Raw genomic sequence first — 10,210 nt, 5'->3', positions numbered from 1 at the left:
AGTACAGTACACTGTACACTTTACCAAACCAGAAAAACACCATAGCCTACTTGACTACTTCAGAGGGAACACCGAACACGGGGTAAAAGACTAAAAAAGTCATGCGCGATTTCACCACGCGCCATTCCGAAGAGCGTGGTTCAGCAATCCCGTTTCAAACCGCATAAGCTATAAAGTCAAAATCATTCTATCGCCCTTTGCACCATATTTAAAAAAAAAAGTAAAAAACACATGGACCGGCGCCACTCGTAACTCCCTCCTCCAATAACAAGTACAACACACGCGCCCGTTCCTTTTACTCCTACGTGGCTCTAGTACCCGGTCTTTCTTTTCAAAGTTTCAAAAAAATCATTTCCTCTGTTACACACACACTGTTCGTTCAAACTTCAAACAGATAAAAAAAAAAGAAAAGAAAAAGTTTCAAAAAATATCTTCCAAGTTCTAACAACCACCACGTCTATATCATATCACAGCTTCTTTCATAAGCATAAGCTCCTTCAGCTACTCAAAACTCAAAAACAAAACGGTAACAGTTAGAAATAGATCGAGAAGATGAATGTGGTTGGGAGACAGATGTCGCGATCTAATTCGTCGTCGCACCACCAGCGTCAGTACTCCGATCACTTAATCGACGCTTCCTCTAAGTGGCTCCAATCCTCGACTAGTCTTTCTCAGGTAAATGCTTTTTTTCTATTTTTATTTTGTCAATTATAATCGCATCGCAGAGTCAGACTAGACTACTGGTGTCGGTAGATACTACAAGAAAATGCTTGGAGTTTTATCAACAACAAAAGAAAAAAAAACGAAGTCGTTTTACTATATATATGTGCAGAATTTCGGGTTCTATGGAGGTGGAGTTCAGGGGTCGAGAATGAGCAGGAACATTGTGGACCCTCCGACGCCTCTGGGTTCGAGGTCCATGAGCTTGAGAAGGAATGGTGACGATCAAGTCTCACTCACCAGTGAGTTCAGCCCCGGCTTGCTCGATCTACATAGCTTCGATACCGAGCTATTGCCTGAGGTTTTGCTCTCACTTTTTTCACATTCTGTTTGCAATTTTATCATATAAGTCTATTTTTTTTTTTTTTTTTTTGCAAAATGTATGTGATAAAAGAGTCGCTTTTTATAATTGCATTGCTTTGCTTGTTGTGTTTTCACGAATTGGTTAGTATTTAGGGTATATGGTACACATTGTGATCATAATTATTTATTTTCAAGCGTATTAATCTCGACCCTACGTTGGTGGATACAATTAAAATGCTCAGATCAAAATTCGTGAAATCTATGCTATATATAACAATATTCCCCTCTTTTAACTATTTTTATATGGTTTAAAAATTATCCTCATTAATGAAAAGTAACTTCTCTTATAAATATGGTCATAAACGTAAAATAACAAATTTCATTTTGAATTCAAAAAGAGAATTCTTGAATTTTTTTTTTCCTTTAGTTTATTTTTTATTCCCTAAAATTTAGCCTTTTTATTTTATTTTATAATAGATGCAAATTATTAACATTTACCCAAAAAAATAGAAGAGTTTGAGCACGCGCAACGCATGTGCTTAGCGTGCTCAGATGCTAGTAATCGATTATGATCATAGTGGTTACCATAACCCAAAGCTACCAATAAAAGAAGCTTCAAAGATTGTAAATACTTAGACCATAGAGAGATTTGTTCAACTTGCAGACAGACTTTAGACTCCCTGTCACTAGTAAATTAGGGTGGCAACTTCATGTACAGCTCCTCATCTAAGTCCTTGTGAAAGTTGTGTGATCGTGTGTGATGATCGAAAGATTTACTTTGGTTTGGCCTAACAGCCTTGATCCATAGTGAGAAAGCCCTCTACATATTATATTAAGCACTTGTGTTACAATGAACCCAATGTAGGGTTTATATACTAGAGAATATATGACTAATCCTAGGCTAACCTAAGGTTAATATGCTTGTTCTACAAGTACATGGGCCTACAATTGATTTGGGCCACTTGGGCCATAATATATCTAACAATTCCCATGCAAAAAAACATTATACATATCTAATTGGATCAAGTGCCAATTGTGGACAGCAGCTAGAGCAAGAAGACACTGAACTGTAACAAACTTAGCCACACGAGGAAATGTCTTGTAGCAGTCAAGACCCACTTTTTGAGTGTAGCCTTTGGCTACCAGCCTTGCTTGATTTTGTAGACCCATTTACAACCGATGAGTTAGTTTCTTTCTGGCAGTTAATGCGGTAACAGTCCAAATATTATGAGGCTCTAGAGCTGTAGCAGCCATAACATCCCTCCAATGTTGGATGCTTAATAGCCTGATGAAAGAACTTAGGCTTATAGTTGGAGGAAATGGCTTGGGTGAAGGCCTTATGAGCAGTGGACAACTTAGAATAAGAAATGGAGTGCTTGAGGTCATGGGGCTTACCTTAGGGAGGAGTAGCAAGAGTAGAAGATGAATGAAGTGGGATGTCTGTTGAGGAAGCTAGTTGACAGTATTAGTCAAGGATAGTATCACTGGATGAAGGGATTGATTGAGAAGGAGTGGACAGTGAGTGATGCAGGTTAGAAGCTAAGGGATTATATGGAAACATATTCTCATAAAATATAACACCTCTAGGCACCTCTAGGATCAAACTTTGTTCTGGGATGCGCAGGTGTAGAGGCATAACACAAGCAGCCAAAGACCTTTAAATGAGAAATAGGATGGGAAAACCTTAAAGAGACACTCATAGGGAGATTTATTAAATAGAATTGGAGATGGTGACCTATTGATGAGGTAGAGTATAGTAAGAACAAAATCTCCCCAAAATTTCAATGGTAAGTTGGATTGAAACCTAGGACCCCTTGCCACATTCAGTATGTGATAATGTTTCTCCACAATTGAATTTTGTTGTGGAGTGTCAACTCAGCTTAACTGGTGGATCTAGATGCAAAAAATTGTCATAGAAAATTTGTGGGCATTATCTGTTCTTATGCCCTTAATCCTAGAGTTAAATTAGATTTCAATCATGATGAAGAATGGTTGCAGTAATGTGCTAGCATCTGATTTGAATGTCATTGAAGTAAACCCAAGTCCTCATTAGGCAATTGAACAGGAGTATGAGTGATTGCTGAGGCAGAAATGAAACATGATACTGAATGGACTGCATAGTCTGTGGCCCCAGTATCTATGATCCAATCATGAATGGAGAAAATTGATTGGCTGATTCTTCTTGAAGAAAAGATAAGAGTGTTTGAGATCAACAGATGGTAGAATTGACAAAGATAAAAGAACTAACTGATAGAGTTGGAATGGACTGAGACATGAGCATCACATTTGCTGCTTGTTGATTGGTGTGAAGCTGAGAAATAACTTTTGCTGCTTGGGGATTGGAATCCACTTGGTTTATAGAGACTTGTGATTTGATGAAAGCCGATAATTGTGGACATTGGGCTTGAGACAAAGGCAGGTTGGGAATTTCATCTGAACCAGAGAAAGACTGGGGCATGGAGACAGGCACTTTGGTTTGCTGTTGGTCCCTTCCCTTTGGCTCAATGTCTTGGAGGATATCCATGTCGCTTGAAAATTTTGTCAATTACATGCCCTGCAAACCCACAGTGGGTGCAAATTGTTCTCTATTTGTGAGGTTTGCTTGCTGATCTAGAATCTTACTTAGCATGATCAGACTTGGACATAAGGGTTGGGCTCAATAATAGGCATGGAAATGGAACTTGACCCAATCTCTCTCTGCCTTTCCTCTTGTACAACAATAAAACCCTCTTGATGGACGACAAAGGATCCCTAAGCAAAATTTGCTCTCAAAAGTTGGAAAGTGATTAATTCTGTCCCGACAGAAAGCACATGACTACTCGCGTCGGTACTCAACTGAACCTTTAGGATGTGGGAGATAATTCATCAGCTCATCCCATAGACGCTTCAGACGTGTGTAATAGGCACTGAGTAAAAGGGTTTCTTGGTTGAGTGATGCAATCTCCTTCTGAAGCTAAAAGATTCTTGGTCCATTGCTCTGTGAATATCTCTCTTTGAGATTCAGCCATACATCGCTAGTTGTATCAATGCATATAACTGGCAGAAATCTCCTTAGGCAGAGAGTTCAAGAGCAACATGAGAACTATGGGTTGCACCTAGTCCACACATTGAAAAAAGGCACAGATATGTATGATGAGGGGCAAAATAGACCCATTGATATAGCCTACTTATATTCCTAGGTGTGAGAGCCATCATCATAGACCTACTCCAAGTGTGGTGATTATCACCTGTGATTGGTTGAGGCACAAGCAGAGTACCAGGGTTATCTCCATGGTGAAGGAAGTAGGGGATGGAGGGATCTTGGGAGATTGAAGTAGCAAAAGACCCGGAGGAGGAAGAACTTGAAGCATGATAAAAGAAGCACAATCTTATTAATCCTCTGATACCATATAAAGAGATGGACTAAGAGCTTGCTAACAACTTAAGCAAGAGGAAAATGATTTATTATTCTTCTTGATTAATCTGTATAAGTGAGCTTTGTTAATACATATGAGAACAAAGCATTACCAATACTAACTGAAATCAAAACTAATCCTAATGGGTAAGATGTTCAGCATTTCTGGAATAACTTTCTCTTTAACTCCACTAAAGCAACTAATCATGCACTAACTTATTGGCCTTCACACGTGACTTGCAGTATTGATGGAGATTTACTAGAGAAACTAAATGACAGTGAGGTTAGTGCCTGCTCTTGCTGTATGACCTGTCGTATTGATAAGCTGATATAAAACGACTTGTCTTAAATATCAACCTTTACTGATATGCTTGTATCTTCACTGCTGCAGTTCTTCACTTTGTAATACTGAGCTTAGAAATTTATGGCGATAACAGCTCTATAATCAATTGAAACAGTGACAGGGTTTTGCTTTGATATTTTTCGGGTTCCATTTTCCGGATTAGGCTGGACTTATACATTTATACTTGCCTTGATGCAAATTCTTCATTATTATTGTTTACACAGTTCAATGTCAATGATACTGCCCTTTTATAGGGGCTGGTCATTGCGTGGCTTAATTTTCCTGTAGACAGTTGGATTTTCATGTGTTTCCATTGGAAAGATGATCCTGATGTGGGTGATTAGATGACCCATCAATCATAACAACACCATAAATACCCCATCCCTGATTTAACAATTTTTTTGTTTTGTTTTTTGTTTTTGGTTAAGAAATGTGTCTGTTGGGTAAATTTATGGCAACTTTGTTGGACCTAAGTTTGAATAAACTTTTAAGTGATGTTTTTATGTATCCCATATCTAGATGCCGGTCCCAAGCCTATATGATGGATCGCAACTTCATCAACCTCTTCACAACAGAAGTTTTGATGACTCTGAGCCGTTTCTTTCCACGAACAAGCTTATAAACAGATCCCGAGGGTTGCCTGACAATAATCTTCTCAAAAGTTTCTCAGCAGATAAAGAAAGAGCCAATAATGTTGCTAAGATCAAAGTTGTGGTATGTCTATTTGATACTGTCAATCTGAATGCTTCTGTTACTCTTTACTGTGTGGTGAATGGTAGCTTTGATTCCTTGGACAATTTGCAATACCATCTAGATTAGTCAAGGTTGTTGTCAGCTGTGTATTTACTACAGAAACTTCAAAATGAAGGTGTATATTACAGGACTACTGCATAGAGGTAGACCATGCATTTGTGCCATGCCTAACCACCTACTTTCTTGTGAGAATAATGCTAGTGATGATTTTCACTGCAGGTGCGCAAGAGACCACTAAATAAGAAGGAAATAGCAAAGAAAGAGGAAGATATTATTACCATAGAAACAACTTCCAACGCTCTCACAGTTCATGAAACAAAACTCAAGGTGAGTACCTAATGCTGAGTCTCTTTCTGCGTAGGCATTTGTGGTGAGGTCAATATCTAGATGGAATTTTTTTCCTTGTCTATTCTTATTTGGTCATGTGATTATCAAAGCCCCAGTTCATACTTACCTGCACTGCTACCTTTACCCCTTTTATTGAATTTCTGGTGGGTGTGTGGTGATGTTTTGTGGAGACTAATGAACTTATGTTAGTTAATACCATGAAAGTTTAAGATAGCTGAACTTATGTTTAGAAGTTAGAACTTAATTGTGAGGAATGTTTTGAATGCCTAAGTAGAAAGGAGATATGGTGGCATGATTTCTGCCTTATATATATATGAGCAAATGACATGGATTTGTTGTTTTTAACTCAATGTCTTTATCTGAAATTGGAACTGAAAGTGGGAGAGTCTTGAATGCCTAAAGTAGAAAGAAATGATTATTAAAGTTTTCTACTCTAATTGTGGCAGTATCTACCAGTTAAAATCATTGTCCAAACCTTAAACTATTGCAACTCAATCCTATATCCTGGAGCTGATATCTGATGAATGGGCTCTGTGACCTGATTTCTACCAAAGTCTAATTCACCACTTTCTGCAGGTTGACTTAACAGAATATGTTGAGAAACATGAATTTGTTTTTGATGCTGTGCTGAATGAAGATGTTTCAAATGATAAAGTGAGTAAATGACAAGACTTGGCTTATGTTACAATAATCACTCAGCTAGTTTCACTAGTTCTCTTATTTCTACTGTAGGTATACTCAGAGACTGTGGAGCCAATAGTTCCACTAATTTTCCATCGAACTAAAGCAACCTGCTTTGCATATGGGCAAACAGGCAAGTAGTTTAGGTATTCTTAATTAAAAAAAGTATATGTAGATCGTATATTCATATGAGATGCTTACTGTTTGATATTTACAAACAGAAAATAATTTCTCTCCACATTTAGCTGTATAAATGCATTTATAAAGATTTCTTTGCAAAATGTTTGACAGCATGGGAAATTAATGTCTTGTTATGTCTTTCCTTGTGAATGGGATATACTAGATGTTTTGAACAAATAAAGATAACTTTTTCTTTTTCATATTATTGCGTTGACTTGGCTCTGTTTCCCAATTGTGATTCTTCTTTTCTTCTTCCATATTATCTTGCATCAGCTTAAGTTGATCATATTTGCTTTTTCAGGGAGTGGAAAGACTTACACAATGCAACCATTACCCCTCAAAGCGTCCCAAGATATTTTAAGCTTAATGCACCACACCTACTGGAACCAAGGTTTTCAGTTATTTTTCAGTTTCTTTGAAATATATGGAGGGAAACTTTTTGATCTGCTCAATGATCGGAAGTAAGTTTTTCATCCTACACAACAGAAACGTGTGTTCAGGTTCAGGTTCAGGTTCAGGTTCATTCACTTCTTTTTTCCTGAATGATTTCTACATTTTGCAGAAAGCTTTGCATGAGGGAGGATGGGAAACAGCAGGTATGCATTGTAGGTTTGCAAGAATACAGGGTATCAAATGTTGAGACGATCAAGGAGTTCATTGAGAAAGGAAATGCTACAAGAAGTACTGGTACTACTGGTGCAAATGAGGAATCTTCAAGATCACATGCTATACTTCAGCTTTGTATCAAGAGATCAGCCAATGGGACTGAGTCAAAGCCTTCTCGACTTGTAGGCAAGCTATCTTTTATAGATCTTGCTGGAAGTGAACGAGGCGCAGATACTACCGACAATGATAAACAGACAAGGTAGGGATTTACCATATGGACATCTCAGCATACTTTTGATATGGTACTTCAAAGCAGTATTGCTGCTTCAGATAGTCATGGTTAAGGAGTTATGGTTAGGAGATATTCCCTGCCAGAATTTGGACTGGATTATTGACATTTGTTTTCATTGTATTTAGTTTGTGAATCTGTAACTGCCACTGTTAGAAAAGCTTGAGTTGCAGTGAGTTACCTAGACATGTGATCTTTGTTTATTTGTTTGTTTTTTTTTTTTGTTTTTGTTTTTTTTTTTTGATTGTTGCAGAATGGAAGGTGCTGAAATCAATAAAAGCTTACTTGCTTTGAAAGAATGCATTAGAGCTCTTGACAATGACCAGGGTCACATTCCTTTCAGAGGGAGTAAGTTGACAGAAGTTCTTAGAGATTCATTTGTTGGTGACTCACGCACTGTTATGATATCGTGCATTTCACCTAGCTCAGGATCATGTGAACACACTCTCAACACACTAAGATATGCTGACAGGTACATAGTTTTTGTCCAAAAATGGAAGTGGGCAAGTGACTCTTATTATTATTTATAAGTTCTAATGGTTATTTATATTCTAGAGTGAAGAGTTTGTCGAAAGGGAACATTTCAAAAAGGGATCCGTTGTCTTCATCTTCAAACCTGAGAGACTCAACTGCATTGCCCTTGTCAGCTTTACCAGATGAATTAACGTTTGAGGATAATATAACTTATGTTTCCAATGACAAGAACAAGTTTGGCTGGTCCAAACATATTGAAAAAGAACCCTCCCCACCATTTAATGTGGATCGTGTTCCAAGTGGTAGGATAGAGGGAAGTTTGCCCGCAGCTGTATATTTAGATTATCACAAAGTTCATAGAGGTGGTCAAAATGACATGGATGAAGATGATTTTGATTACTCTGAGCATAACTATGATCAAGAGAAACCATCAAGGATGAATAATAAAAAGGTAGAGACCTACCAAAAATCAACTTTGGAGGATAAGAGGAAGATTGACTTTCAGATTAAAAGGAGGGATATGTCTGACATTGCTGCTAACAACTCTAATTCTGATGATGATCTTAATGCCCTACTTAAGGTAATTAGAGTGTAGGTATATGGTTTTGATTTTCATTTCAATTGGCAAGTGAAATCCTGATGTGCCTGATGGCAGGAGGAGGAAAATCTTGTAACTGCTCACCGTAGACAAGTGGAAGAGACAATAGACATTGTCAGAGAGGTCACTGCAATCTCTTTTTAAGCATATTTACTAATTTTTCATGTTTCCTATGTTTAGATCTGGTATGATTGGTAGTTTATTTGTGCAGGAAATGAATCTGCTGGTTGAAGCTGATCAGCCAGGCAATCAATTGGATGAATATATCTCAAAATTGAATGCCATCCTTTCACAGAAGGCTGCAGGAATTTTTCAATTGCAGACCCAGTTGGCTCAATTTCAGAGGCGTCTGAATGAGTATAATGTTTTGGAATCTTCTGGTAACTGAATTTATCCAAGGGGACTGTGCTGATGAAAACCATTGTTTAATATGGTGTGGATTTTGTTGGGCAGTTGTTTGTGTTGCTTAGTTTCTTCCTTGTTGGAGGTTTGGTTTTCGCCATATGGAGCCTAGTTCCTTCTCTCTTTGGTATCACCGTCTCAACTCATTTGTGAGCTATGAGTTAGAGGAGCTCTGATACATATGCACATCTGCTCATTTGCAGATTTTGTAATGCCTGCAGTAGTATAATTTTAGTAGTGGAAATTAGAAACGCCCTGCTTGGGTTGATAAGTTTGTTAATATAGAGCTGTAAATCTCTAGTGATGTTTTCTTTGCTGAGCGGCTTTCATCTAATGGACGTGGGGGAGTGATGCAATCAATTTGCTCGTTGTAGCAGCACATTTTTGCCCCCTATATCTTTTGCTGTTTTGTTGTTATTATATTTGCTTCTCAATTGGATTGTTAATTATTTTGGTTGGAAGCTTCTTGTGGATGGTAGGCATTGGCTGTGTATCTCTAGTTCTCTATTATATTAAAAAGTTCATGTTACAAAATAACCATTTCTTTTATAGTGCCAAAAAGCTTGACGATTTCATAAATTACTGAAATTAGATCATTTATAACTTTGACTTAAAGAAGAGACATCATCTTTAAAGAATAACACAACTTTTCTTCATAAACTCTCATAAAAGATTATAACTTTTATGGTCACAAAACTTAACATTTCATAAAAAACAGATATCTAATACATTTTTAACATAAACTTTCTCTTTAAAGAACAGTAAAACATTTCATCAGAAACATTATTTTTATAGAATAACAGAACTTCAAAAGCTTTTATGTTTAAAAAATAGCATAAACTTCTTTTAATTATGCTCATAATGCATTTCAACACAATTATTCTCTAATGATCATAAAATAACATAGATGTTTATAAATAACATATTAGTTAGTCCATATTTGATAAGTCAGTACCGATTTGGGAGGCTTCTAGCACATTGTGCTAGACATTTAGTATTCCTCACAATGCCATGAATTTTCGGGATCATATCATAACATATCACACCCCTTTTGGTGTGCTTAGATCATCAACTATGGGGTTTGTTGACATCCTCCGCAAGTTGGTCATTCCCAATAAG

At 37.2% G+C, this 10,210-nt stretch overlaps 1 protein-coding gene across 1 annotated transcript; it reads left to right on the top strand.

Annotated features, from left to right (window-relative positions):
• Positions 1-399: 399 nt before the first annotated feature.
• On the top strand, positions 400-9,549 carry LOC142624415 (kinesin-like protein KIN-13B). Its single transcript, XM_075798017.1, has 12 exons — positions 400-675; positions 833-1,021; positions 5,280-5,474; positions 5,733-5,840; positions 6,438-6,515; positions 6,594-6,675; positions 7,024-7,183; positions 7,285-7,587; positions 7,871-8,089; positions 8,173-8,671; positions 8,747-8,812; positions 8,901-9,549. The coding sequence occupies exons 1-12, from the start codon at positions 553-555 to the stop codon at positions 9,075-9,077; spliced, it is 2,199 nt and encodes a 732-aa protein (XP_075654132.1). The 5' UTR covers positions 400-552; the 3' UTR covers positions 9,078-9,549.
• Positions 9,550-10,210: the final 661 nt, after the last annotated feature.

This window comes from Castanea sativa, chromosome 1 (genome assembly GCF_040712315.1).
Source record: "Castanea sativa cultivar Marrone di Chiusa Pesio chromosome 1, ASM4071231v1".
Classification (NCBI taxonomy): domain Eukaryota; kingdom Viridiplantae; phylum Streptophyta; class Magnoliopsida; order Fagales; family Fagaceae; genus Castanea; species Castanea sativa.
This window is presented reverse-complemented; position numbering and strand designations above follow the sequence as displayed.